Here is a 20,598-nt window from a genome sequence, read left to right as displayed (position 1 = left end):
AAAAAGAAAAAAGAAAAAAAAAAGAGGAACAGGTTCCTGGGTTTTCTAATCCTTGTGGTTGGTAAGCACGAGTGGGAAGAAATCCGACCGCGGCAGACAGACAAGAGAGACAGCTGAGACAGACAGCTGCTGCTGCTGGATTGGGCGGAGATTGACCATCGGTGGTTGCCGCTAATTGTAGGCGAGACGGACGGGCCGTGGGGTCCAAAAATTATTCTAACGGCGGTACTACCTGGACCAGCCTAGTCAGTAACCAAATCAGTTAGCAGGGAGTTAAGAATGTGGGATTATATGTCAGCGATGAATAAAGACGGACGGATGGAGGAGAGACTCCTACCAGAAATGGTGCCTGGAAAAAGACAAGGATGAAGAGAGACAATGGCGGGGTAACGAGCTACTAGTGAAAACAATTAGTTTACTCTTAGATACACAATAGACGTGACTACAGCAATTAGTCCAATGTTCTAGCTTAGTTTAGGCTATTTGGCCCCTCCTCGTTGTGCCGCCCATCCCTCCAGGCACCGTAAGCATTCTATGCATCCAAGTCGGTCATTATCACCATGCATCTCACCTGCCAGGATCATTGGAGGAGGCATCAATAAAGTCATGGTTTGTGAAACATGCACTGAAGCTTCTCTCAGCAACCGGGTCAAGCGAAGGAGCCCTAAAGTGAGCCAGATCCCTTCCAGGGCAATGATCGTGAAGAGGAGAACCAGGGACACCAACTAGTCGCTCCGTCTAGTTGCAGCCTGGGGCCGGTACCTTACTGCTTTGGTTCGCTCCTCCACCCGCAATCCCTGTTCCCCGTCTCCCATCGCCGGCCAGGAATCAATGATCTTCTCCGTTTCCACTTCTTGCGCACACACTGCCATTCCTAATTCCCTATCCCTCCTGCTTTGCTCTGCTTCGGTCACATTCGATCCAGCCCGGACCATCGCCCATCAAGTCCCAAATGGGTCCTCCAAGCTATGACAGTTCCCACAGTTAGCCTCTCCAATCGCAATTCCCCATTCTTGCACTGTTGTTGGTTCTCCGATGGCTAACACCACCACTGCATTACTAGTAGCAAGGAGTTACGAGGTACTTCTTAACTTATCATCAACCGGCGAGGCTGGGGCGTCTGCAACCCCTCCCGTGTCCATTAGCGGGCCGGATGACTGGGTGACGGGCAGCAAATCAGCAAACCGTGTAAGACAGACACGCAGCCTCGCATAAGCTGGCCGAAAAAAAAAAAATTCGAGGAGGGCTGCAGGTCACCGACATAAGGCATTTTCGTCCTAGTACGGCATGGTTGCGTTCCCCCCCAATCAGTCGGGGTCACCTGGCAGCAGGTGGGCACGGCGCCTCAACCTGCTTTCTTCCTTCTCCTCTTACTCTGAAACAACATCATTCTTTGTCGCTGCGGCTCTCTGTCGATGATCGGATCTCCTTGTCGTGCCCCCCAAACCAGTCATCTGGTGATCGAACTTTAGTCCTGCTCGCTCTTATGTCCGTGGCCTGCCATCCCGGTTTTCCCCATGTCACATCCGCTGGTGGCAGCCGTGTGGGAACAGCTGGGCCGCCGTGATCTCGCCCACATCCTACGTGAAATCATCGGAGAGCATGCGCTGGACATCGCGCTCTACCAACAAGATGCCAAGGCATCGGTTGAGCCTCTCACTCGGTCCGTCTTCTGGATCAAGACCATCTTCGACGCCCAGCGAACCTATCTCCAGGGTTTGAGCCATGTTCGCGACTGTCATCCTTACTTCCTACCCTATCTTCTCCCCACGGAGACGATCTTCTCGGCTTTGATGTACCTGGTTAAAGTCAAGGTCGAGCTCTTTCCCTCCCATAAAACGACCGATGGCGACTTTATTCGATACAGGCTTCTCATCGCGCATACGCTACTCACGGGTATTCGAGTGCTCCTGCTGCGCGGGGAGGCGATTGATACCGACCGGAAGTTCCAGTTTGAGCGAGCCATGAGAGCGGCATGGAGGAACCCGGACCTTTCAAATGTCGAGCGCTTCCTGATTAGTGATTTCCTGCCCAAGGCCCTAACTAGTATTGGATCCCCAGATCTGTCAACGAGCCAGGCCTTCCTGTTGGACTGTGGAAAGCCCTATCTTCCTCCGTTCGCAACGGGTCTTGTAAGTGTTGTTGAGAAAATATGCTGTGATGGGGACAGGAACTTACTATGTCTTAGTATCCACTTTCGGGCGCCCCAGAGAGACTTATCACTGATCTTCTGACGAACGTAATGAAAAACGGTGCGGATCAGTTGGTGTCCTTCTGTCTTCTATACGATATGCTTTGGGCGGTGGACTCCGCAATCATCCAGTGTCATATCGATCGCCGTCGAATATCTCAAGAACAGGGCTACACCAGTCCAGCAGCATACAAAGTTGACGAATCCTTTAATCAAGCACAGGAAATCAAGAAGAAGCTCACGAGGACGGTCCTGGCTGCCTTCGATGATGAATTCAACACCGCGCCTCTTCGCATTTTCGCAACGATCATCTTGAGTCAGACTGCCGACGAACACCCGCCACTACAGACCCGGAGGATTCGGGATACCTGGCACCAAATGTCTCCCATACGGACCTCTTGGGAGAAAGCTTCAGGGCAGTTCGTGCGGTGGCTTATCAATCGCAGAGTACAAATGTGGGACTGCAACGGGGAATTAGAAGCCTTTTCCCATGATTACCAACAACACCTCACGCAGTGGTTACAGAGCTCTTCTGCTGCCGAAGCGGATCCGAAACCTCAACCAAAGACTTCCCGTGTCAGCGCTGTCTACGTCGTCAACTGTCCTGCGGTGCATCCGGTACCTGGGCCACTACTGGAGGAGAGCCTAAAGGCCCATGACAAAAGTGCTTACGAGGTAGGGAGCGGAATTATTGCAATGCTAGTTGTGCTTGTGGCAAAGATGTTGACGGTGATTAGCAATTACAAGGAAGCCCCGAGTTTCTGACGATGGACATCGACTGTCCCCTATGTCCAGGCAATAAGAGGGTTCAGCATGCTCGGATGATCGAGCCCCTAGAGCAATTATCAGATGCCCTGCATTTCTTCTCGGACTCGGAGGCAGAGCGGCGCCATTCTCTTCTTGACTCAACCTCGAGGGACACCACGTCCTGTTCTAGCTCCCTCAGTCACTCCACCAGTCAGTCCTCGCGGCTCGAGTCCGACCCGGCAAAACGCCCGATTTCACCTGCCTCGAACCCAGCCCCGTTGTCGAAGGTGACGAGCAAGCAGGCTATTGCCACCACCACCGAAGTCTTCAGCCCGGTCCTATCACGAAGTAGGACGGACCAGTCGTTTGACAGGCAAGCAATTAAAACCCTTTCCCGCGACCTCAGAAATGTCAAGCTGCCTTTTGGGGGTGGGGCATCGCTCTTCAGGAGAAACTCGGCCAGAGGACATCAGTTACCTCGTCAACCCCGGTTCTGCTTCTCGACCTCGGGAAGCTGCCTGCTGTTCTGGGGCGCAGGCAGCAACTGGGTGATGAGGTTCGAAACCAGCGTAGGGGATGGTAAAAAGCCCAAGGGTCATAAATATGATATTCCTGGCGTACAACAAGCCGCGGCAGGAGATCAGCGATGCGCCGTCCTGGCTTCTGTTGGACAAGTATGTAATCTTTTTACCTATCACAATTTGCTTTGTGAAGCGACACTGACAGACACAGCACTACGAGCTCGTCGTGTTTGAGAACGACAGCGACGTTCCCCAAGCTTACCTCACCATCGAAACGGAAAACCAGACCTTCCCCGTTACCTGCATGGTAATGTCACGTAACGATCGATATGTCGCGTTTACCCTCCAAGACCAAGTTCGAGTATACGAGATATGCACGCGGACTATCCAGAGAGTCTCACTCGGTAGTGGCATGGATCGGTCGTCGGACTTTGGTCACCGGTCTGTGATGGGCGCGTCTCCCAATGCCAAGGGGACGGCATATCAGGGAAAGAGACAGGAAGCTATCATCGAGAGGAAGTTGCAATTTTCTCCAGATGGGAAACACTTTGCCATTGCCACCCATCTTGGAGACCATTATGCCTACGTCGACGTGTGGAACTGCACCTTTCAGCAATGGAGCATTGTCCCTGACAAGTCCAAGTCGTTCAAGCTTCCATCGGTATGTACATCCGTCCTTCCATCTACTAGAATCGTACAATTAACATTTTTTTTTCTAGTGGACCAGCAACGACGGGGACTTTACGGGGGTATTCTACGATGGTACACAGCATGCGGTTCTCCTTACGGCCTTCTTTGCGAAAGAATACCCCGCGTTTTTCTCGATGTTGGACGACAAGACAACGAATGATTCCTTTAGTACGCGAGTGGTGCACGCGGCGCAGTCACCCTCCGGGACGCGATTCATTATAGCGAACGGGATGTGCGAGGTATACGTGGGGGATTCCAAGGCCAACGGGCGTCTTCAGCTCTCGCGGGTGAGGAAGGCTTCATCCAAGATTAGCCCATCTGTCTTCCGACCGGGACAACTGGCATTGTCCTTCCCTCAGGAAACCGAGGTCCTTGCCTTCTGGGTAAAGGCAGGCAAATTGGTGCTGAGGTCGGTGCGCATGCAAGACGGCATTGAGACGACCAGCGACTGCGATCTGCGATCCGATTTCGACCGACTAGTAGTCGAACGGCCACTGGCAGCTGATTTCCATAGCCAACGTCGACGGCATTCGTTGCTCTCGACCGAACTTCTGGCAGAGATCGATGGCCTTCCCTCTCTTCCGCGACCCGATTTGCCGGAGCTATCGTCGACGTGATTCTTGAAGGGAAGGTGGATGTGGAGTCTGGCGGCTGACATTGGGCGTTGGCGCTTTGGAATAAAAGGCTGCAATGCATTCTGGCTGTATGTGTGATGAGATACTATATATTCTGATTTAATGTGCAATGAATGTATGAATTGTATGCTATCTATCCACAATATCCTTTACTATTGATTTATTTATCTTTCCATGACCTTTTGTTTGTCAAGGCATTTCGGGAGTGGCCGCTGTCGTGGCCCGAAAGGGACTAGTGCGGGGACGTCAACACAACGCGGAGGTGAGAATCGCCGAGTTCCGAGCGGCCCGATTAGTCGACGTCACCACCAAAGTTGGAGTCAATTTGCTCTCGCGTAGCTAAAACTGGCCCAGTCAGTGAATTCAGGTCTCGTGCCACCGCGAGCTGGACACGCTGCTTGTGCATGTCGTCCTAACCTACTGGGGTGGGTAAATGCTGGATTCCCTTTGCTTGAATTCCGGGGAGTCCGGAGGTGGACCGGCGGGTGATCGACTCGGCATTGGCCATCGAGACGCCGCTTGCCCCTCTCGGTCTCTTTCCCCCCTATCGCTGATGTGGACTGATGCCCTGTCGTGCATTGGACGTGAATAGCTAATCCTTCGTGTGTCTGGGACTTGCTAGCATCCTGCTCTCTTTCGCAAGGCAATATTCACAATATTCACCACCTCCTGCCTCTCCTGTCCCGAAATTCAAGCTCCAAACTTCTGGTGCTTCGACTGCAAAAAAAGGTGAAGCGAGCTCGGGTCGACGTCATCAATACATCTCATCCGCTCCGTTCTTCCAAACCCCAGGACGCCGTCGACTTGCATCTTCTCGTCCTTTCCCTTTCCTCTTATACTCTCTACCCATCATCTAAACCATCGCCATTATGTCGATGCCTGAGTTTGACCCGGCCCGTCGGCCCTCTCAGTCCGAGAACCAAACCATTCTCAAGTCCGAAATCCCGTTGAAGGAACGGTTCTTCCGCTATTTTCAGCATGAGATCACTGGTATGATTGAGCTGGTCCAGCTGATAACCTATGCTCTTTCCTCTTTTCAGAAGAGAGGAGTCTGACGCCTGTTCTTCCTGTAGCGCTCCAGGAACAGATGGATCGGCTGGCAGACACCTCGTTAGTGGGAGGAGAACGGACGGACGCAACCGATCACTGTCTGGCCGGCATTGCGCGCTTGTCCAACGAGGTCAAGGACGCGGCCAGCTATATCCCAACCTATGACCAGCGGATATATGCTGAGGTACACACTCTCGCGCCTGAGTACCGCTTGACATATTGACTTTTGCAGGCCATCAAAGCTCTGCAGGATAAACTCGTCGAAACCCGAGCTGCAGTCGAGCCACGACCCAAGTTTAGCTTCAAGACCAAGAAGAATGCCTCCGCCATATCTTTGTCCGATGCAGCGCATCTTGCCGCTCAAGGTCGACGCAGTATACCTGGGTTCCCCTCCCCTGACACATCTTCAGTCAGCTCGTCCGCGACACAAACCCCCATGTATCCGTCAACGCCTCTGAACGAGCCCGACAACCGCCTTCATCTACAAAGACCGGAGCTTGCCCCGACCTCTATCCCTGCCTTTACAATGGACGAAGATGAGGACAAGCCCAAGTCAGACGTAGGGGCTGGATTTGCCGCGACGGCGGTATCCTCAGTGTCCGTGAACAATCACCATAACCTGCACATCATGCTGCCGTCCTCAGGCTCGACCGCAACTGTGCCCGCGTCCATCACCCATCTCCGTCACTGTGTAGTCGACATGTCCATTCCCACTGCCAACGGAAAGCCATACACCAGTCTTACTATCAAGAGCGTCAAAGAGAGTCTGCTCGTTTGTGGCCAGATCAACGGCCCAGCCCATATCACTGGGGTAGAGAACAGCATTCTTGTGATTGACTGTCGGCAGTTCCGGATGCACGACTGCTCCAATGTGGACGTCTACCTCAGCTGCTCCAGCAACCCGATCATCGAGGACTGCAGCAATGTCCGATTCGGTCGGAAACCCCGTGTTTACGTAGGTGTCCACCCTGCAAATATATTCCGCTTTTACTAACTCAAAACAAAACCTAGACGCTCGATCACGATCGCCCAGATGACGAAGACCACTGGAGCCAGGTCGAAGACTTCAAATGGATCAAGCCGGAACCCAGTCCCAACTGGAGCCTGCTGGATGCCGAAGACGCCGTGCCGGAAGAAGTCTGGGCGGAGATTGTTCCGGGTGGACCAGGCTGGTCGCTGGATGATATTCTGCGTGCGATCAATATTTCATCTCATTAACCGATCGCTTTATTGGTCACGAGCTGGTGGGGTTGGCGTCCGGTTTTACGAGGGTCCGTTGTGATTACTGTGCATTTTTAAATGCGAGGGGGACAGGCTAGGTAAACATACCTTATGTACCGGACTCGATTCCGCGACGCTGGTGTTGCTTTTGAAGTACTACTCTCTTCTCTTGAGTGGTGGTCGATTTATGGCAGCTGGGTGCTATACCTGGTGAAGTCGCACACCACGGGTTTATCTATTAGGATTTCTTAGTATCCACCTCTCATATCTCAATTTAACTATTCCAGTTTATTCGGTAGTAGTACTATTGTTTATAAAAGCACTGAAGGTGATGGCTGTAACCTAGTTGTAGTAGTGATGATAATAACTACTGAAGTACCGTGTCCGTCATTTTCACATACACGCAAATATATATTCATAGGAAATTGTATGACCACCACTCACCGTCCCACAACTTTTGTATAACCTTAGAATCTAGAAACGAACTCTAAACACCAACACCTGATTATCAAGATTATACCCCGAGCCGTCTGCATACCTGAACCGACCGAAATTCATGTACCCTAGACGCTACTTGTTAGCCACCTTAAACCAACTCAGAAGACCAGTAAAGTAAACCAAGAAAAAGAGAGAGGATCGACTCACCATCCTGCGTAATAAAATCATTATCACTAATACTAAACAAGAAATACTCCTTCTCCCCACCACCACCTCTATTATCCTCCGTATCGGGATTCACCGGAATAAGGGCCAAACTCTCCCACTTCTCATTCAACAGCCACCGATCCTGCTCTCCACCATTATGCAAACCAAACTTCGCCAATTGCCCGGGGACATTATAATCCAGAAAGGGGCAGTACTCTGCGGATGTGATACCATCATGTAGGATACCTTTATCAGAGGCGATGGTTCCATTAGGGGCATCCACACCCCTCAGGTTCTTCAGGTCCGTCGTAGTATTAGTTGAGATGTGAAAGATATCAGCATGTCGATACACGGACAGAGATTCACTCTGTCCATGTCCGAACCCAGAGTCTCTCGCTAATACGAGGAAGTCACCTGTCGGGAGGAGATGAATCTCCGATTGTGCGGCGACGATATCGTGACCTTTCTGGGGATTGTAGTATTTCGGGAGGGTTACCACATACTCCGCTTCATAGACAGCGTCTACTCCGGAGGAATTCGAAATATCATACTGCAGTAACCGAGCCTGATCGCGGTATTTCTTCTTCAGCCCACCCTCCTGATTCAATGCGGATTGTAGCAAAGTATACAACTTCTTCCCATCAGATGAGATAGTCAATCCCTCGAATCCCTGATTATTATCCCTCCCTGTTGAGGGATCTTCAGGGATGGGTACAAGCTCCGCATCATAGATAGGCGGACTATCCGCGCTGAAGCTGAGAGTGTTGTTCCTCCGAGGGAGATACGCCTGGGGCGGTTGAATGGCGTAGACCATTCGGCCGGTGTGCTTGTCGAATTTGTATACGTAGGGTCCGTATTCATCTGACACCCAGATGTGCGCTGGGTCGTGGGCTGGTAAGGCGAGGCCTTCGGCGTCGAGGGGGATGCGGTGTCCGCCTGGGCCCGGGCCGCCGAAGCCATCGCCGGGGTAGGTGGCTATTGGGAGAGGGGGGAAGTTGGGGTACTGGGTGGTTGTGGTAGTTTTGTGGGTGGTGGTGGTGATAGCGTCGAGGCCGGTGAGGGGTGCGTTGTCGGGGCCGGTGAGGAGGAGGGTGTCGAGGTAGTGCAGGTGGATGTTGGGAGGGGATGGGTGGGTGGCGGATGCATTGGGGGATAGTTGGAGGGTGAGGTTGAAGGTGTGGATGCGTGGTTGGAAGTTGAGGGTGCCGTTGGTGTTCCTGGTGTGGGAGATGTCAGTGAGGTGTGTTATGAGAGGGGAGGGGTGAGAGGATGTACCAGCCGCGATCTGGGAGACAGTAGATGATGCCGGTGTAAGTGTTGGGGCTGGTTCGTTGCCAGGTGGAGAGGTCAAAGGCAGCGGAACTGCCAAAGCCGCCCATCGTGTCGCCATATTTGTCTGTGGCGTTGGAGGGCACGAAGCCGTAGCCTTCGAGGCCCGTGTAGCTGTACGTGGTGCTGCCGCAAGTGGTTTGGTTGACGATGTTGGAGAAGGAAGCAGAGGAGGAAGAGGGAAGGGCTGCCACTGCAGAGGGCAGCATGGGGAGGAGAGAGTGGAATCGCATAGTGCGGATGGATGAATTGTGTTTAGTTCCAATCATGAAGTGGTGGGGGAGATGCAAGAATTAATACTTTACCGTGCTATGTGTGCAAGTGAGATGAGATCAATGGACACCGGCCGGAAAACGCTGTGACAGGCACCATCTGATACCAATGCCTTGAAAGTAGTACACTCCAATGATCAGCAAGGGTTATCAGATTGAGATACTCGAGCTGCAGGAACGTGGGCGCATCGATGCATGCGATTTGCTCTACAGACGGACTAGCCGGACCCGAGGGGTTTAGCAGTATCCAGCGCCAGCCAATACCAGCTTCTCTACGGGCTTTACAGTCAGGGTGGCTACTCAAACCCGAGTCATGTCATTTCATTTCATCTATCATATCCTGGTAGGCATACTTGGTTTGCGTTCGTCAAGACTTCGTAGCTTTTCATTCGCTGTTCCAGGTCGTCGGCACTTTGGGATAGTTCTTCGCATCCAATCCCAGATCTTCATAGATGGTGTCGTCGCCTAAACACAAGTTAGCCATCCGACCACAACACAGGCTTGACAACTTACCCCGTAGAGCTTCAATCCGCTCTTCATTCTCCTGCCCCAGCTTCTCCAATTCTTCTCCGGGCTGTGCTTCGTGGGCCTGCTTACCGCCCTCTTCGGCTGTCGCGGCCTTGCCCAAGTCGTCGGTGGCCTCGCCAATCATCAGGAACTGCGCGTTGGGGTAGTCAATGAACTCTGGCTGCAACGGGACCCAACGGTAGTCGCCGAACTTCTCGCGTATACTATGTTAATTAGCAGTGCTTTTCAGTATGGAATGCGGTGGTGGCTATCATGTACCTTTCAGGATACTCGGGGTCCTTTTGAATTTGAGCATAGGATGGGCCAGGGTATTTGGGATTCTTCGACTGTATAACCCAGCTGCCCCGAGAATGCAAACCAAAGTCTTCCTGAATAGATCCAATAGTCTCCGGAATGGTCAAAATATAAGCCAAGTGAGACGCCCGAGTTGTAGATGTGATCGCGTAGACGCCCTCGGCAAACGGTCTGGCTTCGGGAACAGTTCGTTCGCCACGGGTAGACGTTTCGTACGTATCGCCAGCGATGAAGCTCTCTTGGAGCGACTTCATACTGTGTCCGGCCTTTTCGACGAATCCCATGTCCCGTTCTTTGCCAGAGGTGGGAAACTTCTTCTTGGGCAGCATCAGTAGCCGGCACTTTGCGCCAGGCTCCACAGAGCCCTGCTGTTGGTTCAATGTGGCGCCAATGGGTGTTGGTCTCAGCACCAGGAAGCTGCGGGCAACATCGCTAACGCTTTGCGGGTCTGTCACATTTACGCGCGGTCGGTAGAAGAAATAGACAATTCCCTTTTCGAGTACATTTGATGCGACCTTCTCCTCCCGCTCCTGTGACGTCTTGACGCCGGCTTCGGCGCCGTCAGCAGCAGGACCGGGTTTCTCCTCGGATTTCTCCTCTGGCTTGGTGTCTGGCTCTGCATCGCGCTTCTCCTCACTCTTTTTCTCCGGCTTCTGCTCTACATTCTGCTCTGGCTTCTCCTCGGGCTCATTCGGCTTTTGTTTATCCTCGGCTTTGTCGGCGGGCTCAGATGGCGCCGCTGCGGGCTCTTCGTCCGTCTTCTGCGGTTCTTCCTTCTCCGCAGGCTTCTCAGGCGCTTCCTCTGGCTTTGACTCAGGTTTTTCCGGCTCCTCCGCACGTTCTGATCTCGTCAGCATCGAACCTCGATACATTGACTGTGCGCCATACCTTCTGTGGTCTTCACTTCGTCCTCTGTTGCGGGCTGCTGATCCTTCTCGGGCTTTACCTTGTCATCCTCCTTTTTCCCTTTCTTCGGTGCCGGACCCTTGTCGGTGGTTTCCTTGCGCTTCGCGCCAGCAGGACCTCGGCTCTTGACATCAGGAGCAGCCGCAATGGCTTCCTTTGCCTTCTGAGCAGCTTGACGGGTGGACGTTCTAGTAGCGGCCATTGTAGCAATATGTGTCAATTTTTTGAATACTCAGTAAGCCAATTGAGTAGAAATGCACACAGGGACCGCGAGCAGAGATGAATGGGCGAGGGGAATGAACGATCGACTCGTGGTCGCCAATGGAAGTCGTTGAGATTCGCCGGATATGGCGATGAGAACCGCGTGACGTCATACAGGGTCCAGCCCGTTCTGGCTAGCGCCGCGTCAACTACGTCACGTGTTGCATATAGATTCGGAGAATTGAAGACGAAAAGGATGAGGTGCGATGTCAATCTCCCGTAGGAACATCACTCATTCATCTAGATCCATTGCATCGGTATCGGTGTGACTGGGAGGCTGAGTTCCACTGTCATCCGTTGACGGAGACCTTGAACTGTAGCCCCCCGACGATCCGGTCTCACTGCTGTCATGCTGCCAAAACATCCCTGGGGACAAATGATCCTTCGTGCATCTGCCTTTTCGGCGCCTCCTCTTGGGACCATCATTGGACTCGTCACGTTGAGCATTGGGTATAGAGCCGGAAGATGACTGTCGCGATGGTCGAGATGTACCTGTTGCCGTCGTGGAAGGCTTTCTTTTCTTCCCTCTTGTCTGGCTAGCGCTTTGGTCTGAGTCGCACTGGAGCCCCTCCATCGAGTCCACCAGCTCTCCCTGCCACATCTCCGAATCATCTCCAACAAGTAAGCGTATCACCGGCTTGCCCGTCGTCGTTCCTGCAGTCTCGGCAGGTTCGTCGTCTGGCTCCTCGATAGAATACGGTAGAACTACATCCGTGTTCGCCTCATGTCTATGAGTAGACGGTGAATCCCCTTCCAGAGGAACTGTACCTGCTCCAGACGAGTTCCCTGAAATGCCCTGGGTGTTGCGTGGCTGAGATGTAGATGCCCCTGGCCCATCGTGCGGTCGAAGAAACGTAGGGCCTTCACTTTCGAGAATTTCTGTCATCCTGTCTTAGCCAAAATCCAAAAGAGCGAACCTTGTATGGACAAATTCGCCCTTCTGAAGGTTAGCTGCTGCTCTGTAGAGCGTTTCGCCAACCACGCATGCGCTGCGGGATAGAAACGATGACGATTTAATAGCGTATAGAGTCACAAGTTGACGCTTTTCCATTGATATAAATGTACGAACATATGAGGGAAACGGAAATTCACAATACAGCTTCAAACGCTTGTTGTAACAGACAAAAACATGACCAAGATAAGAGGAATCGTGTCGGATTCCATTCTGAGGGGACCAGAGGAGGGACGGACCCGACGGGGGAGATCCCGAAGAACCATCGAGAAGGGGAGAGTGAGATCACACTCGAATAACCTCCGGTGAACTCCACTCGAACCGGGGTGAAGGAGGGAGAAATGCAGTTTGACTAAGTCCCCCAAGTAAACTAGTCAACCATAATCGCCTCCCCAGAATGTAAGAGAGGGTCTAAAAGAAGTGCCTGGCAAGCTGTTCACCGCCGGGCCCATCATTGGCCCGCGGGACTCGCTTATTGGCTGCGACACAATAAGTCCACGTTTACCGCCATCCAAGACGGAACCACCAGCTGCCCAGAGTGACTGAGTCCAGACACTCCGAACTCCCCCGTCTTCCCCCCTTTGCCCATTCTCTCCCGCCGTTGTTGTGGATGCGGTGGTCGCCTTTCTGACCTCTTTTAATACCTGTGTGCGGAGCTTGCTTCTCTATGGTGCGGCTCCGGCCAACCCTCCTTCAACATGCAGTCCTCCCCAAACATGCTCACCAAGGTCCGCTATCCCCTCCCCATTGCCAGCTCCCCCTATCGCCGCGGAGCTGTTGCTCCTCTCACGAACAGGACCTAATCGTCATCCTCTTTAATAGTTTGAATCCAAATCCTCCCGCGCGAAGGGAATTGCCTTCCATCCCAAGCGGTTAGTGGACAATTGTCCCGTTCAACGCGTCGCAAACCAAGCCCGGCTGACCCTCGAACAGGCCATGGATCCTAGTATCCCTTCATTCATCAACCATCCAATTATGGGATTACCGCATGGGAACCCTCATTGATCGCTTCGAAGAACACGATGGCCCCGTTCGTGGCATTGACTTCCACCCGACACAGCCCCTCTTCGTCTCCGGAGGTGACGACTACAAGATCAAGGTCTGGAACTACCAGACCCGCCGTTGCATGTTCACACTGAATGGCCATCTGGACTACGTGCGGACGGTATTCTTCCACCATGAGCTGCCATGGATTCTTTCGTGTTCGGACGATCAGACCATCAGAATCTGGAACTGGCAAAACCGCTCCTTGAGTAAGTAGGAATCTGGCCACCTGTCCCGAGGGGTGCTGACAATGGCTTCACAGTCTGCACCATGACCGGCCACAACCACTATGTGATGTGCGCGCAGTTCCATCCTACCGAAGATCTCATCGCCTCCGCCTCCTTGGACCAGTCGGTTCGCATTTGGGATATTTCGGGTTTGCGGAAGAAGCACTCGGCCCCGACGTCCATGTCCTTCGAAGATCAGATGGCCCGCGCCAACCCCGCCCAGGCAGATATGTTCGGAAACACTGATGCGGTGGTGAAGTTTGTTTTGGAGGGTCACGACCGGGGTGTCAACTGGGTGTCTTTCCACCCGACTCTGCCCCTGATTGTCTCCGCGGGTGACGATCGTCTTATCAAGCTGTGGAGAATGAGTGGTACGTCAAGATACTGGTCATGGAAAATTGGTATATCAGGCTGACATGGACGTGTAGACACAAAGGCATGGGAAGTTGACACTTGCCGTGGACATTTCCAGAATGCGTCTGCTTGTCTGTTCCACCCACACCAGGACCTGATCCTATCCGTCGGTGAGGACAAGACTATCCGGTGCTGGGATCTGAACAAGCGCACGTCCGTCCAATCATTCAAGCGCGATCTGGACCGCTTCTGGGTTATTGCTGCTCACCCGGAAATCAACCTGTTCGCCGCTGGTCACGACACTGGTGTCATGGTGTTCAAGCTGGAACGTGAGCGTCCTGCCTCGGCCGTCTACCAGAACCAGCTCTTCTACATCACCAAGGAGAAGCACGTCAAGTCGTATGACTTCGCCAAGAACGTCGAGACCCCTCCTATGCTGTCCTTGCGCAAGCTCGGCTCCCCCTGGGTGCCGCCTCGCACCCTCTCGTACAACCCCGCTGAGCGTGCCATCCTGGTCACCTCTCCTACTGATGGTGGCGTGTACGAGCTGATCCATCTCCCGCGGGATGCTACTGGCGCCGTTGAACCCACGGATGTCAAGCGCGGCCAGGGCTCTTCTGCTGTCTTTGTTGCGCGCAACCGATTCGCCGTCTTCAGCCAAGGCAACCAGCAGGTGGACATCAAGGACCTGAGCAACTCGACCACGAAATCGATCAAGCCTCCGGCTGGCACAACCGACATCTACTTTGGCGGTACTGGTTGCCTGCTCTTCATCACGCCCACCAACGTCGTTCTCTTTGACATCCAGCAGAAGAAGCAACTGGCGGAGCTGGCTGTGAGCGGTGTCAAGTACGTTGTCTGGTCTAACGACGGCCTTTACGCTGCCCTGCTCAGCAAGCACAACGTCACCATCGTGACCAAGTCCCTCGAGCAGGTGAGCAGCTTGCACGAAACCATCCGGATCAAGAGCGCAGCCTGGGATGACGCTGGCGTCCTTCTCTACTCCACCTTGAACCACGTTAAATACTCCCTTCTGAACGGGTTTGTCTCCTTTCTTCATGATTAAAATGGTTTGCATACTGACAATGTCACAGTGACAATGGTATCATTCGCACTTTGGATCAGACAGTCTACCTCGTCAAGGTCAAGGGCCGCAATGTCTACTGCCTGGATCGTAATGCCAAGCCTCGCGTTCTGGAGATTGACCCTACCGAGTACCGCTTCAAGCTTGCTCTTGTCAAGAGGAACTACGATGAAATGCTACAGATTATCAAGACCTCAAGCTTGGTCGGTCAGAGTATCATTTCCTACCTGCAAAAGAAGGGGTACCCGGAGATTGCGCTGCAGTTCGTACAAGACCTTCAGACCCGCTTCGAGCTTGCGCTGGAGTGCGGCAACCTGGAGGTGGCTATTGAGATGGCTAGGGAACTCGACCGTCCCAAGTTGTGGAGCAGACTCGGAGCCGAGGCTCTCGCTCACGGTAACCACCAGACGGTGGAGATGTCCTACCAGAAGCAAAGAAACTTTGACAAGCTGTCCTTCCTGTACCTCGCCACTGGTGACCAAGAGAAGCTGTCGAGAATGGCCAAGATCGCCGAACACCGTGGTGATTTCACCTCGCGCTTCCAGAACGCCATCTACCGCGGCGACGTTGAAGATCGGATTCAGATGTTCAAGGAAGTTGACCAATGTAAGTTTTCTCCAAAGCATTATGATGATTTCTTGCTAAAAAGTGAAAGACCCCCTCGCATACCTCACCGCCAAGTCTCACGGTCTGACGGAAGAGGCTGAGTCAATCCTCGAAGCCTGCGGGCTCACAGAGGACCAGATCACCCTTCCCTCCGTCGACGAACCTGCGCGGGTCCCCCATCCGATTGTTCCTACCTTCAAGTCGAACTGGCCTGTAAAGGCTGCTGGCCATTCCTCTTTCGAGAAGGCCCTGCTTGGTGAGGTTGGTGCCGGCGACGAGGAGGCTGCGGCGATCGAGTTTGAGCCCGAGGAGGAGGACGAGGCTATTACTGCGCGCGATACCCTCGAGGATGAGGAAGAGGATGTCGCTGGATGGGATATGGGAGATGAGATCAATGTCGAGGAGGACGTTGACTTCGTGAACGTGGACAGCGCAGAGGCCGGTGCGGGCAGTACCGAGGCCGACCTGTGGGCTCGCAATTCCCCTCTGGCAGCCGACCATGTCGCCGCTGGCTCTTTCGAGACTGCTATGCAACTGCTTAACCGTCAAGTGGGTGCGGTCAACTTTGCCCCTCTCAAGCCGCGGTTCTTGGAGGTGTACAAGGCCTCCAAGACTTTCCTTCCGGCCTCCGCTGGCCTGCCCCCGTTGGTCAACTATGTCCGTCGCACCGTCGATGAGACGGATAGCCGCAAGGTCTTGCCTATCATCCCCAAGGACCTGGAGACGATCGCCAACGTGGATCTGCAGGAGGGTTACGCCGCCATGCGGGCCAACAAGCTGGAAGATGGCGTGCGGATCTTCCGCAACATCCTGAACTCCGTTCTGGTCAACACTGTCTCGTCCGAGGCGGAGGTTGAGCAGGCGAAGAAGATTGTTGAGACCGCTCGGGAATACATCCTGGCCATGTCTATTGAATTAGAGCGCCGTTCCATCCCCACCGATACCCCCGACAACCTCAAGCGAAGCCTCGAACTTTCCGCTTACTTCACGATCCCCAAGCTGGAGGTTGCACACCGGCAATTGGCGCTTATGGCTGCTATGAAGCTGGCGTTTGCTAACAAGAACTACTCTTCGGCCCTCAGCTTTGCCAACCGCATGCTGGCTAACGGTGGCTCGCCTAAGCTCCTGGAACAGGTAAGCCATATGCATTCGCTCCCCTTTAGTATACTTATATACTAACCTATTTAACAGGCCAAGAAGATCAAGGCGCAGTGCGAGCGCAGCCCGCAAGACAAGATCGACATTGAATTCGACCAATTTGCCGAATTCGATATCTGCGCTGCCTCGTTCACACCGATCTACGGCGGCTCGCCGAGCGTGTCGGACCCGTTCACGGGCGCCAAGTACCACGATCAGTACAAGGGCACTGTGTGCCGGATCTCGCAGGTGACGGAAATCGGTGCGCCGGCCAGCGGGCTGCGGCTGTTCGTCCCGGGTCAGTACTGAGGATGATGACGAGATGTGACGGCTTTCCTTTTTCTTTCTTCACGCTTGTAATTCCCCGTCTCAATGTGCAAACATGATAGAAATGGGCTTTCTCTGGTGGGGAAAAGGGAGGATGGATTCTGGTTGGGGAGGAAGGTTGGCGCCATGGCTGGAGGAAGCTCCTGCTTTGGATTGTCCCGATGTGTGAAATTCTTAATTCCAGCGACGTTAGTATATTCATTCATCTATTTATTGTTATTGATGTTGTTTTGAGATATTTCTATTATTTTCTTCTCTTTCTTCATTTCTATTGCAGAACTGTTCTTGTACAAATAAAGAGGTGAGATAGTATTATCATATCATATCAAATCATGATCAGAGATGAGATGAGACAGACACAGAGTAGAGATGTCCATCACCCCAGCAGTTAATAGTCAGTAAAATATACAGTAGTAGACCCCTCCCACCAATTCCATCATATCGCCATATCCAAAGGTAGCAGTAGTCTATATCTATCATCTATTCATACACACCCCACACATGCAACAAAGTAAATTACTCACACCTTCCATCCCCCCACCCCTTCCTCCACCTCTCCTCCCAAAACCGACAATCAAACTCACTCTTCCCCAACTTGCGATTCACCTCATTATGCGCCCTACACATCCAATCCCCGAACTCCTTCCGTCCACCCAACCTCGGCTGATTCTCCCCACTCGGCTCCGCCATCCAAGCCCGGAAGTCCTCCGCACACACCCAGCATGGATACAGCTTCGAGAATATCCCCAGGAACTGGCGCATCTCGGATTGTTGTTCGCTTGACGCTTGCGCGGGGTACGAGGCTGTCAACGAGTGCAGGAAGGTCCAGGTGGAACGGCCGAGGGCTTCCGAGTCTGGTGGGCAGTCAGTGTAGCCTGGAGTGGTGGCGAGGGTCTTCGGGATGGTGCTGGCGGTGCTTGTGGTGGTGGAGGGGGTGGATTTGGCTTGTTTGGTGAGGGCGCGCCACGAAGCGGCGGAGGTGCAGAGGCGACATCTGTTGTTGGTAATTCCGTTAGTAAGGGGGATATGGAGTATGGGGAGAGGAGAGGAGTTCGTACGGCTTCCCGTCTTTGTCGAGGATGACTCCGTTGGGGAGTTTGGTCATGCCTGCGGGGACGGAGTCATCTTTTGCCGCTGTCGCTGTTGCTGAGGCTTGTTGTTGGGTAGAGGAGGAAGGTGTAGCGGGTTGTTGCTGTTGTTGGTGAATGAAGAGATGTTTTGGCATTTCTGGTGGTGTCGTTGTGTCTGCCATTGTGGTCTATGTAGGTGGTGATTGATGCTGGTGGAGGATGAGGATGTTCAGACCTGTTGCGGAGAAGAAGTAGGAAGTAGGGCAGAGTAGTATCAAGTCAATTCGGAAGAGTAGTATGTACACGGAATGGTCTGAACTCTGAGCCGAGCAAAGATACGAGGGAGCAATGTCTGCGACAGAGCTTAAGAGCCAAATCCTGGGGAATTGGAAAGTAGTTTGATTGGTAATGCAGCAAAAGAATGTCTCCGTCGAATCCCTCCGGCTTCTAGAATTGCCATGTGCCTGCTTTGTCAGCCGAGTTATCTCCGCTCCGCCTGTGCCTTGCCTTGAACAGTGGAATGATGGGGACATCCAAGCTTCGTGAATCCGTACACTCTGATTGATCGACGATTTAGCTTATTCTTTTCGCGTCAGCACGCGTTTCAGCTTGATTTTTCAAGTTCTAATAATTAAGCTTCTGTGCCTGACGAAATTATCAAAGTGCTGCTAGAACGCGATCGGTAACTTATCGAGCTAGCTAATTAACTAGCGCCGCGTCCCCTCCTGCTAGGTACCACGCGACAGTTGACGTTATCGCACCGGAAACCCATCCACCCCATACACATATACAAGCACAATGGCGCCACGATACGCCCTTTCGAGCTCTGATCCCGAGTCGGAAGCTGAATCAGCGTCCGGTCGGCCTGCCGATGATGCCTTGGAGCAGGCACTGCGTGATGCGGTTACAAAGGTGTACAAGTCGGGCAAGATGGAGGAATTGACAGTGAAACGGGTGCGGCTGGCTGCGGAGAAGGCGCTGCAGCTAGAAGAGGGCTTTTACAAGACTCAGGGGGATTGGAAGACAAGGAGTGAGCAAATTATTAAGGATCAGGTGGTGAGTTGGCGGGTTTTCTTTTCTGTCATAGTGTGTGATGGCTAAGGTGTATGATGTTTGTGGAGATCATCTACTGACTTGCTGATGTATACAGGAGGAGGAAGAGAAAGCTACACAGGAACCCGTGTCGGATGACCAGGAAGATGCCGCGTCATCTGCTTCCGAAGACGCAAAGCCTGCCAAACGAACGAGACCAGAGAAGCCATCTGCATCGCGCAAGCGCCAGAAGAAGAGCGCTTCGGTATCTGATGGTGGAGATGCAGCCAACGGGTCACCAGACGAGGAGGAAGACAAGGTAGAAACGCTCCCGAAGAAACAAACCAAAGCAGCACCAAAGAAGCAGCCATCGCCCAAGGCTTCAGAGGACTACGTTCATGATTCCGACGAGGAGGAAGTAGAAAAGCCGAAGAACGCTGAAGAAACACCAAAGGATGAGTCAGAAAGCGAACTTTCAGTTGTCCTGGACGAGGAGCCCAAACCGAAGCCGAACCGCAAGCGGCAGAAAAGCGCCGAGGGACCCCCACGCAAAGGCAGGAAGCAGACAACGGCAAAGGGAAAGGATTCGGATATGGACCCGAACCAGGCGGAAATTAAGCGGTTGCAAGGTTGGCTGTTGAAGTGCGGGATCCGGAAGATGTGGGCACGGGAGCTGGCTCCCTACGATACGCCCAAAGCGAAGATCAATCACCTCAAGGGCATGTTGAAGGACGCGGGCATGGAGGGGCGCTATTCGGTTGAGAAAGCCAATCGAATCCGTGAGGAGCGTGAACTCAAAGCTGATCTGGAGATGGTCCAAGAAGGAGCCAAGCGATGGGGTAAAGAAAGCGCCAGCGAGAACAGTGATGATGGTCAACCAAAGCGGCGGCTGAATCGCGGGCGGAAGAGTCTGGCCTTTTTAGAGAGCGAGGGAGAGGAAACGGACTGAGATGGTGAATAACGATCAATGTGCGGGTTGCTGCATGATTTAACTGTCGCAGTATCTGCCTGGCGCAGGCTGTGGGTCGTAATGACACTCGAGATAATCGAATAATCCGTGTTGGCAATCGCGCCTCATTTCCCAGATTTTGTCCCGCCCATACGTTGAGCCACCAGACTGAAAACGGCGACGGAAGAGATGAAGAGGACAAGGTTGTAGAACTGTATAGCATGCCAGTCAATAAATGGGATCACTGTAAAGCGACAGCTAGCGAGAGCTTACCGCTGTTCTGGAGTACTCGTTCTCTTCCGCCTCTGTCCTAGCCTCGACAAAGAGGCGTCGGAGATTAGGGAGATTGGCCTAGGATATAGCTATTAGCAGTAGACTTTTGAAAAGTAAATCTAAGTGACTTACCATAGCACTTGGAGCAAATAACGGTGCTGTGACAGGAGATTGAAAGAAAGACGGGAGGCGGTGGTGGTGGTGGTGATGGGGGGAAGCCAAACTGGGGAAGAAAGAGAGCGGCTCAGGTTAG

General features: G+C 53.0%; 8 protein-coding genes across 8 annotated transcripts; 4 read left to right on the top strand and 4 right to left on the bottom strand.

Annotated features, from left to right (window-relative positions):
* The first annotated feature begins 1,209 nt into the window (after positions 1-1,209).
* BDQ94DRAFT_177989 (uncharacterized protein) lies at positions 1,210-4,892 on the top strand. The gene is made up of 5 exons (XM_026773036.1): positions 1,210-2,132; positions 2,189-2,866; positions 2,929-3,612; positions 3,671-4,120; positions 4,179-4,892. Exons 1-5 carry the CDS (start codon positions 1,518-1,520, stop codon positions 4,764-4,766), a joined length of 3,015 nt encoding a protein of 1,004 aa, XP_026627657.1. The 5' UTR covers positions 1,210-1,517; the 3' UTR covers positions 4,767-4,892.
* Positions 4,893-5,132: 240 nt separating this feature from the next.
* Positions 5,133-7,354, top strand: BDQ94DRAFT_141876 (putative tubulin-specific chaperone c). The gene is made up of 4 exons (XM_026765917.1): positions 5,133-5,774; positions 5,858-6,018; positions 6,067-6,789; positions 6,846-7,354. The coding sequence occupies exons 1-4, from the start codon at positions 5,654-5,656 to the stop codon at positions 7,050-7,052; spliced, it is 1,212 nt and encodes a 403-aa protein (XP_026627656.1). The 5' UTR covers positions 5,133-5,653; the 3' UTR covers positions 7,053-7,354.
* A 175-nt stretch (positions 7,355-7,529) lies between these two features.
* On the bottom strand, positions 7,530-9,262 carry BDQ94DRAFT_169548 (esterase-like/phytase family protein; the record flags this gene model as incomplete). The annotated part of the gene is made up of 3 exons (XM_026771318.1): positions 7,530-7,618; positions 7,701-8,917; positions 8,976-9,262. 3 exons carry the CDS (start codon positions 9,260-9,262, stop codon positions 7,530-7,532), a joined length of 1,593 nt encoding a protein of 530 aa, XP_026627655.1.
* Positions 9,263-9,596: 334 nt separating this feature from the next.
* On the bottom strand, positions 9,597-11,394 carry BDQ94DRAFT_141872 (uncharacterized protein). The gene is made up of 4 exons (XM_026765916.1): positions 11,012-11,394; positions 10,088-10,964; positions 9,815-10,032; positions 9,597-9,766 (listed from the first exon to the last, which is right to left on the bottom strand). The coding sequence occupies exons 1-4, from the start codon at positions 11,229-11,231 to the stop codon at positions 9,687-9,689; spliced, it is 1,395 nt and encodes a 464-aa protein (XP_026627654.1). The 5' UTR covers positions 11,232-11,394; the 3' UTR covers positions 9,597-9,686.
* Positions 11,395-11,491: 97 nt separating this feature from the next.
* BDQ94DRAFT_141870 (uncharacterized protein) lies at positions 11,492-12,629 on the bottom strand. The gene has a single exon (XM_026765915.1). It carries the CDS (start codon positions 12,174-12,176, stop codon positions 11,523-11,525), a length of 654 nt encoding a protein of 217 aa, XP_026627653.1. The 5' UTR covers positions 12,177-12,629; the 3' UTR covers positions 11,492-11,522.
* Positions 12,630-12,821: 192 nt separating this feature from the next.
* Positions 12,822-17,329, top strand: BDQ94DRAFT_21496 (coatomer subunit alpha). Its single transcript, XM_026775247.1, has 8 exons — positions 12,822-12,970; positions 13,065-13,114; positions 13,176-13,495; positions 13,549-13,884; positions 13,942-14,908; positions 14,962-15,557; positions 15,607-16,691; positions 16,749-17,329. Exons 1-8 carry the CDS (start codon positions 12,941-12,943, stop codon positions 17,001-17,003), a joined length of 3,639 nt encoding a protein of 1,212 aa, XP_026627652.1. The 5' UTR covers positions 12,822-12,940; the 3' UTR covers positions 17,004-17,329.
* Positions 17,327-18,488, bottom strand: BDQ94DRAFT_141867 (flavin-linked sulfhydryl oxidase). The gene is made up of 2 exons (XM_026765914.1): positions 18,080-18,488; positions 17,327-18,015 (listed from the first exon to the last, which is right to left on the bottom strand). Exons 1-2 carry the CDS (start codon positions 18,271-18,273, stop codon positions 17,538-17,540), a joined length of 672 nt encoding a protein of 223 aa, XP_026627651.1. The 5' UTR covers positions 18,274-18,488; the 3' UTR covers positions 17,327-17,537.
* Positions 18,489-18,551: 63 nt separating this feature from the next.
* On the top strand, positions 18,552-20,532 carry BDQ94DRAFT_141865 (putative transcriptional regulator). Its single transcript, XM_026765913.1, has 4 exons — positions 18,552-19,146; positions 19,241-20,284; positions 20,346-20,423; positions 20,478-20,532. The coding sequence occupies exons 1-2, from the start codon at positions 18,890-18,892 to the stop codon at positions 20,070-20,072; spliced, it is 1,089 nt and encodes a 362-aa protein (XP_026627650.1). The 5' UTR covers positions 18,552-18,889; the 3' UTR covers positions 20,073-20,284; positions 20,346-20,423; positions 20,478-20,532.
* Positions 20,533-20,598: the final 66 nt, after the last annotated feature.

The sequence above is a fragment of the Aspergillus welwitschiae genome (assembly GCF_003344945.1).
Source record: "Aspergillus welwitschiae strain CBS 139.54b unplaced genomic scaffold BDQ94scaffold_12, whole genome shotgun sequence".
NCBI lineage: Eukaryota > Fungi > Ascomycota > Eurotiomycetes > Eurotiales > Aspergillaceae > Aspergillus > Aspergillus welwitschiae.
Note: the sequence above shows the minus strand (reverse complement) of the source record. Positions and strands in the feature narration are given on the sequence as shown.

Coding starts and splice junctions, on each gene's coding strand:
- BDQ94DRAFT_177989 (XM_026773036.1), top strand. CDS start 1,518: ATGTCACATCCGCTGGTGGCAGCCGTGTGGGAACAGCTGGGCCGCCGT. Junction 2,867..2,928: donor ATGACAAAAGTGCTTACGAG/GTAGGGAGCGGA, acceptor GACGGTGATTAG/CAATTACAAGGAAGCCCCGA. Junction 4,121..4,178: donor AGTCGTTCAAGCTTCCATCG/GTATGTACATCC, acceptor TTTTTTTTCTAG/TGGACCAGCAACGACGGGGA.
- BDQ94DRAFT_141876 (XM_026765917.1), top strand. CDS start 5,654: ATGTCGATGCCTGAGTTTGACCCGGCCCGTCGGCCCTCTCAGTCCGAG. Junction 5,775..5,857: donor TTTTCAGCATGAGATCACTG/GTATGATTGAGC, acceptor TTCTTCCTGTAG/CGCTCCAGGAACAGATGGAT. Junction 6,019..6,066: donor ACCAGCGGATATATGCTGAG/GTACACACTCTC, acceptor TGACTTTTGCAG/GCCATCAAAGCTCTGCAGGA.
- BDQ94DRAFT_141865 (XM_026765913.1), top strand. CDS start 18,890: ATGGCGCCACGATACGCCCTTTCGAGCTCTGATCCCGAGTCGGAAGCT. Junction 19,147..19,240: donor CAAATTATTAAGGATCAGGT/GGTGAGTTGGCG, acceptor CTGATGTATACA/GGAGGAGGAAGAGAAAGCTA.
- BDQ94DRAFT_141872 (XM_026765916.1), bottom strand. CDS start 11,231: ATGGCCGCTACTAGAACGTCCACCCGTCAAGCTGCTCAGAAGGCAAAG. Junction 10,033..10,087: donor GACCCCGAGTATCCTGAAAG/GTACATGATAGC, acceptor TAATTAACATAG/TATACGCGAGAAGTTCGGCG. Junction 9,767..9,814: donor GCGGATTGAAGCTCTACGGG/GTAAGTTGTCAA, acceptor ACTTGTGTTTAG/GCGACGACACCATCTATGAA.
- BDQ94DRAFT_21496 (XM_026775247.1), top strand. CDS start 12,941: ATGCAGTCCTCCCCAAACATGCTCACCAAG. Junction 13,885..13,941: donor CAAGCTGTGGAGAATGAGTG/GTACGTCAAGAT, acceptor ATGGACGTGTAG/ACACAAAGGCATGGGAAGTT. Junction 16,692..16,748: donor CGCCTAAGCTCCTGGAACAG/GTAAGCCATATG, acceptor CCTATTTAACAG/GCCAAGAAGATCAAGGCGCA.
- BDQ94DRAFT_141867 (XM_026765914.1), bottom strand. CDS start 18,273: ATGGCAGACACAACGACACCACCAGAAATGCCAAAACATCTCTTCATT. Junction 18,016..18,079: donor CTCGACAAAGACGGGAAGCC/GTACGAACTCCT, acceptor TACCAACAACAG/ATGTCGCCTCTGCACCTCCG.
- BDQ94DRAFT_141870 (XM_026765915.1), bottom strand. CDS start 12,176: ATGACAGAAATTCTCGAAAGTGAAGGCCCTACGTTTCTTCGACCGCAC.